The 18886-nt window shown below is 37.9% G+C and overlaps 1 protein-coding gene across 5 annotated transcripts in view; it reads left to right on the top strand.

Moving 5' to 3' along the window:
- THRAP3 (thyroid hormone receptor associated protein 3) overlaps nt 1-18886 on the top strand; it is a 99498-nt gene that overhangs the window by 66089 nt on the left and 14523 nt on the right. For all 5 annotated transcript variants that reach the window (XM_077150283.1, XM_077150279.1, XM_077150284.1 and 2 more), the window contains 6 exons: nt 6747-6915; nt 10833-11738; nt 13258-13971; nt 15134-15306; nt 16045-16156; nt 17082-17166. In XM_077150283.1, coding sequence (XP_077006398.1) covers nt 6779-6915; nt 10833-11738; nt 13258-13971; nt 15134-15306; nt 16045-16156; nt 17082-17166 — 2127 coding nt within the window. In that variant the 5' untranslated portion in view covers nt 6747-6778. The remainder of the gene's footprint in view (nt 1-6746; nt 6916-10832; nt 11739-13257; nt 13972-15133; nt 15307-16044; nt 16157-17081; nt 17167-18886) is intronic.

Below are 18886 nucleotides of genomic sequence, written 5' to 3'. Positions count from 1 at the left end.
TGGTTGAGAGAGTTCAAATAGAGTCAAGGGACCACTCTGGAGATCACCCTTATGCAAACTTCAGTTAAACATTGCTGCCTATCATAACTTGCCAATCCCCAACCAGAGCCATTCTTGCTAATCCTTAAGAATACCTGGGGCATTGTATAAGATTCTACAAAGGTTCCATGCACTTAGAGTAACTCTCCAAAACCTCCAACCTCCGGATGGATCCCTGAACCAGGTAAGTCCTGAAATGCAGAGGCCAGCCTCTCCAGAACATAAGCTAGTTCCATTCCCCATCCCATATTATCGACAGCTCCTTCCAACATGAGAAAGTTAGAATGGGTATAGCCCAAATACTCCTAGAGTGGAAGAAAGATTAAAGGTGATGGCAGAGTTATACAGAGAAGGTAGGGTTTAAAAAATGAGTATCAGTGCTGAGTCATTATACTGATACTTCTTTTAGCCCCTAGTACCTTAGGGGAGCTAGAAGTAAAAAGCTAAATTGTGGAATTGTAACCCATACCAAACTCTGAAATCTGTTCTCCAACTAATTATTATGATGTAGTTTGAAATTTTGCTTTTATGTATATATGTTATTTAAAAAGAAGGAGGAGTGTAACAGTGAAGATAAGAGTTAACAAATGTCATACGTATTTGTAAATCATTAAATTGGTATTACTGTTGGTCTCCAGTATCTTGGAGCAGCTAGAAGAAAAAAACAAAAAATCATGGAACTGTAACCTATTCCAAACTTTAAAATCTATTCTATACCTATTTGTTAAAATATACTTGGAAATTTATTGGTTTTTTGCATATATATGTTTTACTGTTTTAAGAGACTTAAAAAATTTTTACAACAGGTGAGCCATTCAGAACAGTTGCTAGTAGATATCCAGAGATCAAACTAGTCACTTTAGGTATGAATTTGCATTATTCTACCATGGGTTTGTAGAGCTTCAAAGGACTTAGTTTTTTGGGGGTAGGTGGGGTTGGGGGTTTTAGTTATATATTTATTTTAACTTTTTTTATTGTATAGTATAGATATATACAAAGCAGTGAAATAAAAAAGCAGTAGTTTTCAAAGCACTCTTCAATAAGTCGTTAAAGGACAGATCCTTTTGTCATGGGCCACCACACGATCCTCTCAGATTTTTCCTTCTAGCTGCTCTAGTATATAGGTGGCTAGAAGGCTTAAGTATTTTTTTAATATCACAGTTGACTTTTTTCTTTCTTTTTTAAATAAAATAACATATATACCAAAAATAATAATAATAATATTTCAAAGTACAGTACCGCAATTAGTTGTAAAACATATTTCAGAGTTTGACATGGGTTACAATTCCACAATTTTTAAAGGTTTTTGCTTTCAACAGCTCTAAGATAGTGGAGACTAAAAGAAATATCAATTTAATGATTTAGCAATCATGCTCATTTGTTAAATCCTGTCTTTTCTGTATAAGTCCACCATCACCTTTGATCTTTCTATCCCTCTCTTTAGGGATGTTTAGGCTATGGCCATCCTAACTTTTTCATGCTGGAAAGGTTTGTCAGTAATATGGGGTAGGGAGATTGAACTATCTGATGTTCTAGAGAGACTGGGCCCTCTAGGTTTCAGGACGTATCTGGTCCGGGGACCCATTTGGAGATCGTAGGTTTCTGGCAAGTTACTCTAGTGCATGGAACCCTTGTGGAATCTCATATATTGCCCTAGGTGTTCTTTAGGATTGGCTGGAATGTTCCTGGTTGGGGTTGGCAGGTTATGATAGGTAGCAAGGTCTAACTGAAGCTTGTGTAAGAGCAACCCCTAGATTAGCCTCTCGATTCTATTTGAACTCTATCTGGCACTGATTCTTTATTAATTACACTTCTTTTCCCCCTTTTGGTTAGGATGGAATTGTTGATCCTATGGTGCCAGGGCCTAATTCATCCCTGGGAGTCCCATGCAAAGGACTTAGTTTTAACTGATTTTATAGATTAGGAACGCTTTGGGTCTGCTTTTATTTTATGAGATTTGTTTTTAAGGTTACAATGTTTGCCTTTTTAATTAACTGATAAAATCTTTTTTTTCGATAGAAGTAAACATTTAAGCTTTTCTGGGGAGACTTTCTGAATACTTACCTTGTGTTTTTGGATGGAATGATAGTTGTGTTGTCTATATGTAGTTTGGTCATTCGGGGCTGCCAAAGTTAGAACCCTCAGAGAGGCCTATTGAGAGGTTCTATTTGGCACTGCTTAGTTCTGGAAACAGAGCCCCCCTGCCAAATAGAGTGTCTTAATAGGACACCTTAGGTTTCTAATCATTAGTGTAAACTATATAGCTAATACTCCCAAAATGTTTGTTCTATTGAATTCAGCAGACATCTACCATGTACCAGGCACAATTCTGTCATGATTGCTAGTAAGTCAAAGAGACCAACAATGTGGGTCGTTTAATTTTCCTTATCTTCAAAAGTTCCTCCTTTAGAGAAGCTTACTTTGGTCTTCTGTGCCAGTATATTACTTTTTCTTGGAGTTGAAGAATAAGATCTGTGCTTTTAATGCTGTAAAAGCCATGTAATTATATGTCTTAAGTCCACAGTTTTTGTTTTGTTTTGTTTTTTTAAATAAATAAAATGCCTCTTACTGTTCACTTTGTGTTCTTCCAGGGACCATTGATGTACTTGATAGTTAAGCAGTAGTTGGGGTCAAGAAGGCTTGGGGTTTGAAAAGAGTAGTAAGTCTGAAAACGGCTCTTTCAAGTGGCTCTGCAGAACAGTTTGAAAACATACCTATGCTCCAAGTGGCAGAATCATATCTGAAATTATTTCAGTCAGCTACTTAAAATTCTACACTTGGGTATTAAATAAGGGATAAATCAAAGAAATACAACAGTAATTGTATAAATACAAAGATTGGAGGAGTATGGAGGAGCTGAAGAAGAGTTTATGAAAAAGGATTTCATAAAGTGCTTAGTGACTATTCTTAACCTTGAATCAACGTGTGGTGTGGCTGCCAGAAACACTAAAATCTTGAGATGTGTTAGTAGTGTCTAAATAGTTCTGTATTAGACCACATTTGGAGAATTATGTTAAGAGCTGTGTCACAAGGAGGGAGGACAAACGAATTGATTAGGGGCAGACAGGGTAATATGTAGGAATGAGACCATGTCATTAGAGGACTAGAGGAAAGTTGAGGATATTTGGATTCTGTACATTTTGCAGGCCCTTAACTAGAAGTTTAGGAACCAGGTCCTTTATTTTTACTTCCTTAACTTGCTGAGCACATACCAGGTAGTGATCAGTACTTGTTCACTTGGTAGAATCTTTTATGATACTGATGTAGGAACACAGCTGATACCTACCTTACCTACTTGAATTGTGTTTCTGTAGTGAGAAATTGTTCTGTTGTTTTACCACAGTTGTTGTATGTGGGAGGACATGTTTTAACTGAGGCACATTTCATGGCCGTGAGCTATAGTTCTTTTCTGAAGTGATTGGACTTTTTCATAATACCTATGAAACGGCATCTGCAGAAAGAACAGGAATTATTGTATAAGCCTAGGTAAATTTTAGTTTGAACAGAAACCATGTGTTAGGTAGTCAACATGTAAAAAGTGCTAAACTCATTTTTGAGATGGTATTTACCATTTTTGAGATGGTCCCGGTTCCTGTTATATTTTTAAAACATGGACGTGGAAGTAGTGTTACAAACGGAAGGAAAAAATTGTAACCAAATAAAGTTTAAAGGTCTTCAGAATAGAATTGAGAGTTGTTTTGAATGAACTAGCAAGAAGGATTGGAAAGATTTTCTTAATTTAGCTACACATTCTTAGAGTTTATTGTCCCTACCTTAATCCGTCTGTACCTCTAGATTATAAACTCTGTGAAGGCAAGAACCAGGTCTGTTGTAACTACTAATATTTATCCACTCTCTGAGTTTTTGTTCAATGAGTTTAATGGTTCTGTGATTTATTATTTCCAGCTGTGGTTTTGTATTATCCAAAGTTATTCCAGTTAATTTACAAGGTGTAATGATGTTTTGAAATTAGTTTCAATTCACAATAAAGAAGAAGCTCCAGGAGTAGGATTTGGGCTGGGTGATAGTATTCTGGTTCTTGAGTTTACTTGTCAATTCTAGTAAGTTTAATACATGTAGAATTGCTGAATTTGGCTCAGTTTGTATTCAGATGAGTTTTTCTTCTGTCTTCAGAAAAATTGACTTCTTAGTTTTACATTTTCTGGGTTTAGAAGTGTTTTCTGTTCCTCTAACATATTGTCCCCCCCCTCCACCTTTTTAAAAGTCTAATCTTGTCTATCTGATGTGTAAATGATCTAAAAAAATGATTTTTATTTCTGACCTAAGATAAAATTGAAGATTGGGCAGAGATGTTACTAGGCAGACAGATATGCCTGTAAACTTGTGACCAAAAAAAAAGCTCTCTAGGAAGCAGTAATGAAACTAGAAAATCCCCACATTTTCTGAAGGCCAACCAGAAGAAACATTTTTAATATTCAGCTTCTTTAAATTACTCCCAGCCCTGAGTAACTTACTCTTTTCACCTCTATTTTACGTAGTGACATTACTGCCAAAAATCTGTTCGAAATTGCAGTACTTTTGACCTCGATAGAGCAGACAACAGTTTGCTCCTTTTGCCAGGGTCTAGACTAGGACCTTGTACCCTCATGTGGCAGTCTCTTAAAATAAGAGACATCTCTCATTGTCCCTGGCTTCTTATCAATTTCTCAGTCTTCCTTTAAAATATGTTTCCAAGAATATGGTTATTTCCTCTATGAGCTTGAGCTATGACATCTTCTGAACTTGGCCTTTATAGACGTTCATAAAATTCAAATCTAAAAACTTGAATCTAACAATTAGAAACATAAATACCATCTTTTAGTTTGTCTTTGCTTTGCCTTCTTTACTAGATCCTAAACTCTGAAAGGTGGGGACTTGCATTCATTCATTTCACAAATATGTAGTGTTGCTTGTATGCTAGACACTGTTCTGGAGAGGAACATAAAAAGCAGTTAAGAACACTGGCTTTGGAGCCAGATTGCTGGGTTCAAATCCCCAGCCCTGCCACTTGGAGCTTTGTAACCTTGGTTAATTACCTTCTCTGTGCTTCAGCTTTTTCATCTGTAAAATGGGATATAATTATGCCCATTTTGAGAATAAAATGAGTTAGTAAAAGCACTGTTTAAGTGTTTACTATTATGAGCATTGGGGATACAGCAGTAAATAAGAAAGACATGGTTTCTGCTGGTACAGAATTTATATTCTAGTTGGGGAAAGACAGAATAACAAAAACATAAATAAGCAAGAAAAGTTTCAAATACTGAATTTAGGGCTCTGAAGAAAAAAAGGTGCTGGACTAGACTCTAGAGTAAATGAGAATAAACCTCCTAAGTAGATAGCTTTTGAAAGCAAGAAGGCGGTAACCTCATAATATTTGAAGGAGGGGGGAGGGTGAAAAAAAGAAGTGGAATTTCCAGGAAGCAGGACTATCAAGTGTGAAAACCCTGCATTAGGATTAAATTTGTCATGTTTAAAGGACTAGAAGAAAGCCCATGTGGATGTTTTATATCAGTGAGATATGAGATGAAGGATGTGTCCTGTTAAGAATTTTCTTTTTGTCTTATTAGTTTTCACATCCCAGAACAAAGTAAATATTCACATCCCCTGCAAGTAAATACTTATTGATTGTCAGGGGTATCATTGCTTACAGGAATCTTTTACTAAGTTATGAAGCAACAAAGTATGGTAGAAAAAGTCTGGCCTGGGACTCTTGGAGTTTTGGCCTAGTTTGGCTATTTATTAACTAGTTCTCTGATCCCTCACACCTATTGGTCTTTGATAGACACAACATGCTTAGCATTTAAAGTTTTTGCTACTTGGGAGGTAAGCTTGAATTGTCCTGATGGTAGTAGGGTGTAAAGGAGAGAAGTTAGTTGGCTTGATAGTGCGCCTTGCAGACCAAGCTAGCGTCTGCTTATTAGGGCAAGTTAGAGGCTCTCTATTCGTTCCTGTGGAGTGAAATAGGAAAGAAAAGGAAAAAAGACCATTTGTGTGTTTGTGGGAAAATGATCCTGAAAGAAAGTTGACTCTTGATGCTAATGAAGAACTAGAAGAAAATGATAGTTGTTCTTTACTTTATAAATAATAAATTTAAAAAAAATTTTTTTTAATTTTTGCTGTGGACAGTCTCCGGGAATCAAACCCAGGTCTCTGGCATGGCTTATAAATTATTTTAGTCCTATAATAATTGGCAAATATGTGATATTTCACAAGGGTGGTGTATGTGCTATTGTAGTATTAGAATATTTGGTAGTCCTCTCTCACAGTCTTTTAATCTATTACTTGGGAGTAAATACTAAGGATACATTCATTGCTTTGAGGGACGTGGAGTCCAGGGAGTAGGAAAATGGCTGAGTTCCATGTATTTCTGTTGCAAGTGTGAAACCTGTTTCAGGTCATTTTATTAATAGTGGACTTAGTCCTCAAAACTTGCCTGCTTGTTGAGAAAACACTGTTTCCATCATCCTTGTCAATTCTTCATAATGTTCCCCAGTTAGGTTGCCAGTGAGATTTTTCCCTTGCTCCTGTGGCTTGGTCTGTTTGAATTTGTATTACTTAGAAATCTCTCTTGATGAAAGGCAAAAAGTGTTTTTTTTTACCAGTCATTTCTTTCTTTCTTTTTTATTTTACTGTTTCTAAGTGTCTTGGAGCAGTTCAGATTTGCAAAGGGACTCACTCATTTGTTTGAATATATTTACTTACATTAGGTGTAATTGAAAAGTTGATCCTTCCTTCAGAGATGTCAAAAACAAATAAATCCAAGTCGGGATCTCGCTCTTCTCGCTCAAGATCTGGATCAAGATCTCGTTCTCGCTCATTTTCGAAGTCTCGATCCCGAAGCCGATCTGTGTCTCGTTCAAGGAAGCGCAGACTGAGGTAAGGGGACATCATTGCCTCATGAGATACTCATTGCATCAGTCAGTGTGGGTTTCTGGAAATCTTTTGTTAGACTTTCTCCTTGAGTGTCAGATGGGGTGGAGTAGGGAGGAGTTGACTTGAGGTGGAGTGTTGGGCTGTAAGATATCCAGATCTCTTCCAACTTTACAAATCCAAACCAGCATTGATTGCTACACTGTTTGCCTAATTTCTTTTCTCCTCTGCCAATACGTACTATTTCCCATCTACTTTAGAAGAAAGGATTTTTATTTTTATTTGAGCTGCTTACATCACATGTCCATTTGTTATTGTTCTTTGCTGATGTATTTTTGAAGGTTTGGACCACTCTTTGTTTGCATCATTGATGTGGAAAGCCAAGAGTATTCATACATAGTTTGATCAACATTGTGAGGAGAAGAGACTTAACCCACTAAAAGTAATTAAACTTAAAAAAAGAAAAGAAAAACTTTAGCCCACAAAAAATAAACCTAAAAAAAATAAAACTTAATCAGTGTATACATAATGTGCCAATTAATGACAAACTGCATCTATTTAGTAAAACACATCTTAAAAAAACCTAAAAATTAAAATTGTAGGCATCGCTTGGTTTTACTAAATGTGAAAATAATTATTTTTAATTTATTGCCAGTATTCTTTAATTCAGTCAGTTTTCACGCCTTTAGGTGGATTTCCCCATTTCAGTTGTGTCTTGGGATAGGATGCCAAACCTGCAGCATCTTTCCTCTTTTGATGTATTATGAGTTGGGTTTTTCATTCTTTCAAAGTGTTTTAATTTTCCTTTGAGATACCTAAGAACCTTTTGGTAGATAAATGTTTCTGTATGTGACTTTGGGAAATGTAGTTGATGCATTTTAAGTACTAAAGGGGGATCTTATATTTTATTCTTTTTGTCAAAGTTGCACTTAGACAAGGAGATAATTTCTCAGTTTTGCCACTTGAAATGCCTGTGGGTTATTTTTGATGAATATGTAGAATCCTTTTCTTAGATGGAATTTAAAGTAAACCTCAGGAAAGGTCAATTATTAAGTTTGTATTCATGATAGTTTCCATAGCCCTATAGTACTTTTAAAGAGTCAGTTTCTTGCGGGGCTAATTTTCCTTTCAACAAGAACAAGTTAATTCTTTAATGGAATCTGTCAAAGCTCCCTGAAAAATTAATTTCAGACCAGAGGTTGAACAAAAGGTAGGTGTATGCAAACATCGATGGCTCCAGTATAATGTAGAATGGGAAGTTATAAGTTGCGAGTTTCTCCCTCAAACAAAAATTAGATTAAGAAAAAAAGATAACATATTTGGAAAGGTAACCACACCTAGCTTTTGTTTCTCTCACTTCTGTTGGACATGCATTTTTGTACCAGACTTCAAGCCCTAAGCTAGAGTCTGTCATTGCCCATTGTGTCAGTAAAATTCTATCTCACCTCTTCACCCTTTCCTCCTCCCCCTTAAAGCAGGAGAAAAACTCACCAAATATATTTACGTGTACCTCAGGAAATTGTTATCAAAACCATTGGACTGAGCAGAGACACTTCAGCAACTCCTGCCTTGAACCCAGAGTTTTTTTATTTTGGTGGTTTAAACCTTAGTTTTAGCTCATTTTATTTTGGAAGGTACGATTTTAAAACTTAATCTAGTAAACGAAAATTTAAAATTGGTTCAAAAAAAGAAGACAGTGCTCTGAGAGACAGAGTTGAATTGACAAACTAAATTGAACGATGTTACCCAACTGAAATATTTATGACAACTGGAAGTCTGAGTAGATCTCTGGACAGGTCTTTTCTCCCTGTTCTATAAATCATTTGGCATGGTCACTGACTTAGCATAAATGAGGGGAAAATATCTTAGGCAGACAGTATGTGCCCATTTATGTACTGTTTATATTTCAAAGATTATAATATTAGAGAATTTTCTCCACTAGAAACACTCTTTTATACTTGCTTCTAGTCTGATTTCTCTGTTTTGTAGAAACAGATGAATTTGCCACTGGATGTTCAATTTTTATTTCTGGCTTATCTGTTTCATGGTTTTTTCCCTTTTGTTTTCCTTCTCCTACAAGGAAACTATACTATCCAGAGAGTTTGAGAAACCATGCCTTTAAATTAACTAACTGCTGAGTTCTACAGATTTGGAGAAAATTGATTTGTTTCCTTGTATTGCAGACTGTATCCTTTTAAGTGACTTCTCATAAATAACTTCATTTGCAATCTGCAGAGACTCACGCTCCTGCATCTGTACAATGACTGTGGGTTTTGGATGCAGTATGCCACAGGGCCCTCACTAGTAGTTGGAAACAGAAGCAGCAGTAGCCGACTGAGGATGGGAACATGCATTAAACCCTTTTAGTACTGGTGGTGGATCACGTTCCTATAGCATAGCTTTTTAATTGGGTTGGACTCAGTTTCTCAGTTACAGAGCTCATCTGCCTCTCCCAACCTTTCTTATATTATTGTTACTGTATTCGAATGAAAAAGTGTGGAAGGTAAGTTTTTTTTTTTAATTGTTCATAAATGGCAACTATTAACAATAAAATGCATCTTTGCCATTTGCTTTTGTTCTTGGGGTAGCTTAAGAATCTGAGCTCAACGATAATAAATAGTGGAAAACTAACCCCATTTATGTGCTTTAGATTAAATTGAATACAAATTTCTCTTTAAAAGTACTGTTTTATTTAGATGTTAAACTCTGAAAGTACCTGTGGGACATTTGGCAAAGGGGTGATTTTTAAAAACAAACAAAAATGCATCATTCAGACGTGAAATGAGATGGCATATCAGTAAACTAAAGGGTTATTTGATTTGCAAGTAAATATTCTTGGCGAGAGTTTTCTAGTAAATTTTGCTTGGTATAGCCAACTATTTAGGAATAGTGGTTAATGTTAATGATAATAAACTATAGTTGACAAGCAAGTGGTATCAGTATATTTTTATACCACTAAATATATAATTTTTAACTTTTTAATTAAAAAAAGCTTTCTGACTTTATTTTAAAGCTTTCTGACATTGGCAAGCCTGGCATTTATGAATGTGTAGTTTTTACATAAAAGTTACTGTTAAAAACTAATAAAAACAGATAAACAAAAAGTTAGTTTACTGTTGAATCCTGTGATTCCTGAAAGGTGCCTTTGTCTAATTAGAATTCTATTTCTATTAAGTGAAGAAGAATATAATGCAGAGTTTCAGGTTGACCTGAAATATGTACAAACTGGAGGATCTGTTTTTCTAGTTTCTCTAATTGGGTACCCTGTGGTCAGATAGTGCCCTCTTGTGGCACCTGCATAAGAGCATGTAGCTCACCCACAGAAATTTGACCTCCTAGGGAGGCCATTTCCAGGTTCCCAGTAAATAACCAAGATTTGTGTACTTTGCTGATCTGGTTTTATTAAATCCTTTGAACATGTGCTTTCTCCAAGTCCCTGTTTAAGTATTTATTTGGTTTAGACCTGTTGTAATTATATTTTTACATCACCAGGTCTTGGTGGGAAATAAGAAATTAGCCCTGCACAGACAGAGAGCTGTGGATATTATGGAAAGTGGAGTGTTAAAATTGTCTAGGAGCCAGAGGACCTGAATAGTTACTTATCTGGCACCACAGGTTGCGGTTCTTCGAGCCCTAAGCTAGAGTCTGTCATCATCATTGACCTAGGGACCTGTAAATCCCCTGTGATGTGAAGCTCTGAGCAGTTATTAAGGAGATTATTATTTAGTTTATTCCATGAAGAAAAGTTTGATATCCTTTCATTCGCTGTAGAAATACATCTTCTTTTTAAATGTGCTTCAGTATTAATGAAGCAGTCTAAGTGTCTCATCATTAGTACGTATTTCAAATGTTACCTTTGTTGCTGGGCTTTAATGGAATAAATATGCTTGCATCAAAAATTCAAACATTTCTCCCCTTTCCAGTTCTAGGTCTCGTTCCAGATCATATTCTCCAGCTCATAACAGAGAAAGAAATCACCCAAGAGTATATCAGAATCGTGATTTCCGAGGTCACAACAGAGGATATAGAAGGCCCTATTATTTCCGTGGGCGCAACAGAGGCTTTTATCCATGGGGCCAGTATAACCGAGGAGGTTATGGAAACTACCGCTCAAATTGGCAGAATTACCGACAGGCGTACAGTCCTCGTCGGGGCCGTTCCCGATCCCGGTCCCCAAAGAGAAGATCCCCCTCACCAAGGTCCAGGAGCCATTCTAGAAACTCTGATAAGTCTTCCTCTGACAGGTCAAGGCGCTCCTCATCCTCTCGTTCTTCTTCCAACCACAGCCGAGTTGAGTCTTCTAAGCGCAAGTCTGCAAAGGAGAAAAAGTCCTCTTCCAAGGATAGTCGGCCCTCTCAGGCTGCTGGGGATAATCAGGGAGATGAGAACAAGGAGCAGACATTCTCTGGAGGCACTTCTCAAGATACAAAATCATCTGAGAGCTCAAAGCCGTGGCCAGATGCTACCAGCTACAGTGCTGGTTCTGCATCCAGGGCCTCTGCTGTTTCTGAGCTGAGTCCCCGCGAGCGAAGCCCCGCTCTCAAAAGCCCTCTCCAGTCTGTGGTGGTGAGGCGGCGGTCACCCCGTCCTAGCCCTGTGCCAAAACCTAGCCCTCCACTTTCTAACCCATCCCAAATGGGCTCGACTCTGTCGAGTGGTGCTGGGTTTCAGGCTGGGACACACCAAGGTCAGTTCGACCATGGCTCTGGGTCTTTGAGCCCATCCAAAAAGAGCCCTGTGGGTAAGAGTCCACCAGCCACTGGCTCCACATATGGCTCATCCCAGAAGGAGGAGACTGCTGCTTCAGGAGGAGCAGCCTATACAAAGAGGCAAGTAACTTCATTTCTTCTGCCTGGTTGTGTTTTTATCTCATAGTTGGCAGTTTGATTGTAATGCAATCTGAGATGAAGCTCTGATTAATGGTAATAAGGTAATTCCCATTTCTTAAACTTTTCATTAGCAAACTTTAAAAGCATCATCCAAGGAAACCTTTAGCTTAACCCTAACTTTCCTACCTTCTTGAATTTGTATTGTAGCATAGTTTCTTTAGACTACTCTGTAGTGTTTTCACATTTAAAATTTGCCTCGGATTCTTCAGTGTAAGCCAGAAAACAGTAGAAATTGTGTGGGTCGTCTGTCAAAAAGTTACAGTCTTTACCAAAGTGACCATGGGAGCTTTTAGAGCCTCTAGAACCCACCATCTACTGTGGTCGATCTACATCAGTCCATTGTGGTGAAGAGCTGCACCTTTATACCCTCCAGTTTAGACTGGTCAGAATGGAAAAGTCCAAGGTTTAGTCCAGGAAGGCCTTGTTTTAAAACCGTAAGGTGGTGTATGTCCCAGTAAGCCAGCCAGTCTGCATATTAGGAGAGAACATGACAGTGCTTCCATCTTTTTACCTGGGGGAACACGGTGAGTGGAATATGAATATTTATGTGGATGGATGGATTGATTGGGGTTGCAGAGAGGTTACAAGAAGTTGTATTGGTACCAGGTGGTGATCAAGAGGAACTTACCAGGTAAGTGGTTTCCCTTTTTATTTCTTTTCTCTTATTAGTGCATTATTTGATACCTTGCTGTCCTTTGATTCTTCTTTGCTGTTTTAATACAACTATAATGTGTTTAGGCTTTCTCCATTAATGGTACAAATGAGAAATTCAGAATCTGTACTTTGCTGCCATTTGCTAATAAGTCTACTTTAGAATGTGAGTTTTGTGTTCCTTGTCAGGACCGTGGATGTCATTAGAAGGCTTGATGAGCATAATAATTTCTGCTTTTCCATAAGAAACCGTATGATGAGTTTGCCCCAACAATTAACATGTATTCTGTTTTTATTTGTGTTTGCAGTACATTTCATATTTAGATCTTCTAGGTGACTTGCATCAAATTTGAAGTCTCTCTTGAGACTTACATTTCCAAATGTGTGTTGTATAAAAGCAAAACATTCCAAGTTTGAACATTCTATGTTAACTTTGCTGAAAGCAGATTTTAAGTGACTGAGTGACTGTTGGGTAAGACCTTTTTTTCTTCCCCTAGACTGCATTAAAGGTGAGTAGGTTAAAAAAAATTTTTTTTTAAGTATCCTAAAAATAACTTGCCATTCTCTTTTTGGTTGCTTTTGTGAGGCATAATTCCATGGACCATGTATTTTCCTCTTAAATGCCCAATTCCTAGATCTTTGTAGGTCAGAAATTATTAGAAAGTAACCATATAGAAAGTCCTTTGGTAACATTGAAATCTACAAGACATGTTCTGAGAATCAAAAGCCAAAGATCCATGTGGTGCTATTTTAGAACAGGTTGCTTAAGAAGTGCTCTGGTGTGTCTCTCTTGTGTTTTTATAACTAGGTATCTGGAAGAGCAGAAGGCAGAGAATGGAAAAGATAAGGAACAGAAACAAATAAATACTGATAAAGACAAAATGAAAGAGAAAGGGAGCTTTTCTGATGTGGCCTTGGGTGATGGGAAAATGAAATCTGATCCATTTGCTCCCAAAACTGATGCTGAGAAGCCTTTCCGAGGCAGTCAGTCTCCCAAAAGGTATAAGCTCCGGGATGATTTTGAGAAGAAGATGGCTGACTTCCACAAGGAGGAGATGGATGATCAAGATAAAGACAAAGCTAAGGGAAGGAAAGAATCTGAGTTTGATGATGAACCCAAATTTATGTCGAAAGTCATAGGAGGTGCAAATAAAAACCAGGAGGAGGAGAAGTCAGGCAAATGGGAGGGCCTGGTGTATGCACCTCCAGGGAAGGAAAAGCAGAGGAAAACCGAGGAGCTGGAGGAGGAGTCTTTTGCAGAGAGATCTAAAAAAGAGGATCGGGGAGCAACCAAGAGAGCCGAAAGTGGGCACAGGGGGTTTGTGCCTGAAAAGAATTTCCGAGTGACCGCTTATAAAACAGTCCAGGAGAAAAGCTCATCACCTCCCCCAAGAAAGAGCTCTGAAAACAGAGAGAAGCTGGGAACCAAAGGAGACTTTTCCACAGGAAAGTCTTCCTTTTCCATTACTCGAGAGGCCCAGGTCAATGTCCGGATGGACTCTTTTGATGAGGATCTTGCACGGTGAGATACAGTCCTTGATCTTCAGGGCCTTAGTGTCCTAAGTGGCGTCTTCTAGCCCCTCTTCCTGAGGACTTACTGGACCTTGTGTGTTTCCCCTTGCTGTCCAAGTTTCAGTGCTGACACCCTCATGTCCTCCCATCTTCAGTGGAGGGTGTGTGCCACTGAGCAATTATGTGATGGGGTAGTATCAAAGAGGAGGTAAAGTGTCTTTTTGGTCTTTAGTGACTGGCTTTCTTGGTTCCTGAGTCTCCTCTTGTTCTCTCTTGCTCTCTATTCATCACCTCCCACTCTCATGTTGTTTCTTCCTAAATGTGTTTAAGATATCTTTTACCTGTGAAGCTGTACAGTATCCATTTCTTCATACTTACCTCGGTCACCAAAGTCTATTAAAGTCCTCACAAGCAGCTAACATTAATTTTAGAATGGGGAGCAGGAGTAGATGTGTCTGTTGCTCTCCCTCCATACACACGCACACCACACACACATGCAATTTTAGGAAATGGTGTAAGGTCCCAGATGACTTTTTTACTTTAGCTTGGCCAGTTGGAAGTCTGCCTGAGCAGTGTTCCATCCACATTCTATTCCTGCTTCATTGTGTCATCTCACTGAATGACCCAAACTAGTTGATCTTTAAATATACCTTCCAATCTGTTGTGTCTTTTTCTTTTTTACAGTTCTATGGGTTTTTAAAATTTTTATCATGGTAGTGTATATACAACATTTAATTTCCCATTTTGACCACTTTCAAGTATATAATTTCATGGTGGTAATTACATTCAGATGTTGTGCTACCAAACAGTATTATCCATTACCAAAACTTTTTTCCATCACCCCACACAGAAATTGTATGTTGTGTATTTTAAAACCAGCAGTGACCCCCTTCAGCAAAATCGGTGAGGTTTAGCACTTCACCCTCACATTTGTTACTTTTAAAGATAAAAAAAGAAGTAAAAAAAAAAAGAAGCAAATAGCATGGTTTGGGTTACTGTTTTCCATAGTTATGGTACATTGAGTTACACTGAATGTCTTGTAGAAAGAGAAAAAAGCTTTATGAATAGATTTAAAGTTCCTTGGGGAAAAACAAACGCTGCTTTTTTTTGTTAGTTTGTTTGCATTTTCTGAGTATCTTACTACATTGGGCTTCCCTGTGTTTCTTTTTCAGACCCAGTGGCTTATTGGCTCAGGAACGCAAGCTTTGTCGGGATTTAGTCCATAGCAACAGAAAGGAACAGGAATTTCGGTCCATTTTCCAGCATATACAGTCGGCTCAGTCTCAGCGTAGCCCCTCGGAGTTGTTTGCGCAGCATATAGTTACCATTGTTCACCATGTTAAAGGTGAGTCTAGACTCGAGCCTGCTTCAGGCTCCCCTCCCACATTCTTAGCTTCTTTATTTATAAGCAGGAGGACAACCAAGTGTATAAGGACTCTTTATCTCATCTAAAGGGCCTTTGAAGTTAGGAACTGGCTTTGAAGGACATTCCTTCCCTTTTTTTTTTCATTACAGAGCTGAATGTTTTGAAATGCTAGTAACCTGTAATTATGAGAATAGATAAAATCCTTAATATGAAGGTTTAAGATGTCAAAAATTTGGAGGCATGGAAAATGGCTTTTCTGGCACCTCTCTCTTTTCCTTTCTGGCGATTGGATGCCTCTAGTGTTCTCTTGCAGGCCTTCTGGTGTGAAACCATCCTCTGGCAAGGAGAGGTAGGCAGGTTGGGAAATAGTGTAGAAAAATCATGTAGAAGGAGGATTGGGCCAGTAACAGGTTCCATCTCACGCTTAAACTCAAGCAGGAATTGGTGCTATGCTTCAAGGGGAAGAAAGCGCCAAGTTTCTTGATCGTTGTGTCCATGTTCTAAGACAAGGAAACTACGGTGTAAATCCCATACCTAATATTGGATTGTTTCTGAACCAGCCTTTTTTCTTCCCTTTTTCCGGTATGCTTTTTTTTGGATGGATTTGACTGATTTAATCACATCTCTGCACATCTCCGCAGGTTTATGCAAAAGAGTTGAATATTGTGTCTGCCTTTTATAGCATAACGTATTATGTAATTCTTTGAATTCCCACAGAGCATCACTTTGGCTCCTCAGGAATGACATTACATGAACGCTTTACTAAATACCTAAAGAGAGGAACTGAACAGGAGGCAGCTAAAAACAAGAAAAGCCCAGAGATACACAGGTGAGGACCTCAGTCTTAACTCTGGATGTTGTAATCAAAGAGTTTACATCAGATAATAAACTCATTTTTGTTTGTTTGGCCATATTAGATGCTTTAGCAGCAGCAGAATTTAGAACTACATCATGTAGAATCTAAGATAGCTGTGAGTGTTGTAGCTGAGAGTAGAAGGGACATGCTTTATTGGTGAACCTTCTGTGTTATTCTTGGGACTGGTTCCTGGTAACCTGAGATCCCTGGGCTTTCTGTAGATAGAGTAAAGGTTAGTTTCTTTAAGCAAACCCATGTACTTAATATATCATTTCTTTTTTTGGAAGAATTGTCACGGGTGTGGAAGGAATAGTTTATAGGATTATCTCAAAGGCAGAATTAATGAATATCCTGTTTGATTATGCGAATCTACTCAGCAAATAGAAACTTTGTCTAGAAAGTTGGCCTTATCTTCAGTTCCTTAGTAGTCAGTTCATGAACCTATTGCACTAGGTTGGAAGTTTATGTTTTGTACAGCAGTCTTGGAATAAGGATCTATTAGGATGTGTGTACCCACCAGTCATTTTTTTCTTACCTACACCTGTATGTCATGGGGGAATAATGGGCCCTTGAATTACTATTCCCAAGTTGGAGACTACTCTTTGAGGTTAGCAGGGCCTAGATGGTCTTGATGTGATCTTGAGATTAGTAGGCATGACTATAGTCTGTTTGCTGGACCGGAACAGTACTGGGAGGGAACAAAACAATGCCTTTGAATTAGACTGGAAATTTAGAATTTAGTATATATATGTGAGAATAAACGTAATCTGTAGGTCACTTATGAAGCATAATAAAAAAGAATGCCAGCGAGTTCATTACCCAATTTAAGAACTAAGATATTACCAATACTATATGCACACAATAGAATGTTATACAAACGTTGTGTTTTCAATTTTAGGAGGATAGACATTTCCCCCAGTACGTTCAGAAAACATGGTTTGACTCATGACGAGATGAAAAGTCCTCGGGAACCTGGCTATAAGGTGAACTGTTGATTTGATCAGTTATTCAAACAAAATGAGTGCGTTGGGCATGAACTTGACAGAAATGTGTTTGTTTAAATTACTCTCTACTTAAGTTTGTGTTTTTCTTTTAAGGATGGGCATAATTCTAAAAATGAACTACAAAGGGTTAATTTTTATTAAATGTATCAACAACCTTTGTGAAGTGGTTAGAATATGGTAAATGACCCCAAAGTCTATTGAGGTGAGCTTGAGAAAAAAAAGAGAGGAGTTTTGGAACAAGTGCCCATGATGAGAGAAGAAACTTTTTGTGATATTTTTCTGCTTGTAAGTATTATCAAATCAATTGTATACATGCACTATTTCCAACCATGATTTCAAAAAGACATGCATGTCAGAGGAGAGTGAAATATTCATATCTTAACTGAGTAGACTGTTTAAAGCAGCTAGTCCGGCTTTTTTCTAACATTGTACCATATCTATCATCTGTGGGTTAACTGTTACTTTAAAGCTAAACATTACTTTGGTAGTGATAGCCCAGCAACATTTGCAATGATGTGCACGTAAACACTGTTATTAAGAGGTTTAGAGGTTGTATGCAGTCTTTTACTATGAAATACTAGATTTGATTTTTTTTGATCTTAAGTATTTACTGACATTCAGTCACATATACAAATGAAATTTTAAATTAGAGTTGGCTGTTCCCATGCTGCTGAAATCTTTTCTAAAAACATTAATTTTCAAGTTTTCCAAACAAATTTGTATAGTTGGTTGAATGTGATGAGGGGCAGTCTTGCGCAATCTCTCTTCTCTCCCACCTGCCTTCTCTCTTTGTCCAAGTACCTACCAGCTTGGCACTAACCATGTGAAACCACCCAAGGTTTTGAAACATTGAAAGAGATCTCGTCCTCCATGCCTCAGAAGGCCAACTCATTAGAGGTGCTGTCTGCACTGTCAAGGAGCAGTGGCTGCATTTGTCCTTTTTACTCCCCCCCCCCCTTTGTTTGTCTTTGGAGGATAAAGAGGCCCTGTTCCCTCTCTCAAAAACGCAGTGATAACAGAACAGTATACCTACTTAACTACTTCTCCTGCTGCTAATTAAAATTAAACTTTATTTCAACAAAAAGTTTAGTAGTTCATGTAAGTGAACTGTTAATACAGAGTAAAGTGCTCATTCCTTCCTCTTTTAAGGAGGATTTTCTAAATTTCCATAAGGCAAGTCCTAATGTATGAAGCCCCTGAAATCACTTTCCATCTTTGTTCTTACTGAGTTTCTTGCTATCGAGAATTATTGAAAACCATTGCTGTGATGTCTTGGGGTATTACATTGCTGTTGTTGCTTCTGGGTTCATATAGTATCCACTGCATACACTGATTTGTTAAACTTCCTAGAAAGTTAGCAAGAAAGATTTTGGTTTTGTTTTCCCTTTTATAAACTTAGATCTTGGATTACCACATAACTCAGAATTTTGGAATGCTGCTCAAGTCTCCCCTTGTCTCTCTCTGGAACCAGTACTCAGAGATCATTTAAAGTACAGGATAAGCCATGGGTGCCTGCTACAGTGTAGGTATGGGAGGGATAACATGAGCAGTACCTTGAGGGTTTCCAGTGACTAAGCTTGAGCCAGTTTAACCAACCAAATTCCAGAGTTGATTTTAGCCTTCTCAACTTGTAGACTAGCCAGAGTCATTACTGGGTTACAGAGGAAACACAAACAAAGCCGGATCAACTTAATATCCT

Source organism: Tamandua tetradactyla, chromosome 2, assembly GCF_023851605.1.
Source record: "Tamandua tetradactyla isolate mTamTet1 chromosome 2, mTamTet1.pri, whole genome shotgun sequence".
Taxonomy (NCBI): Eukaryota; Metazoa; Chordata; class Mammalia; order Pilosa; family Myrmecophagidae; genus Tamandua; species Tamandua tetradactyla.
This window is presented reverse-complemented; position numbering and strand designations above follow the sequence as displayed.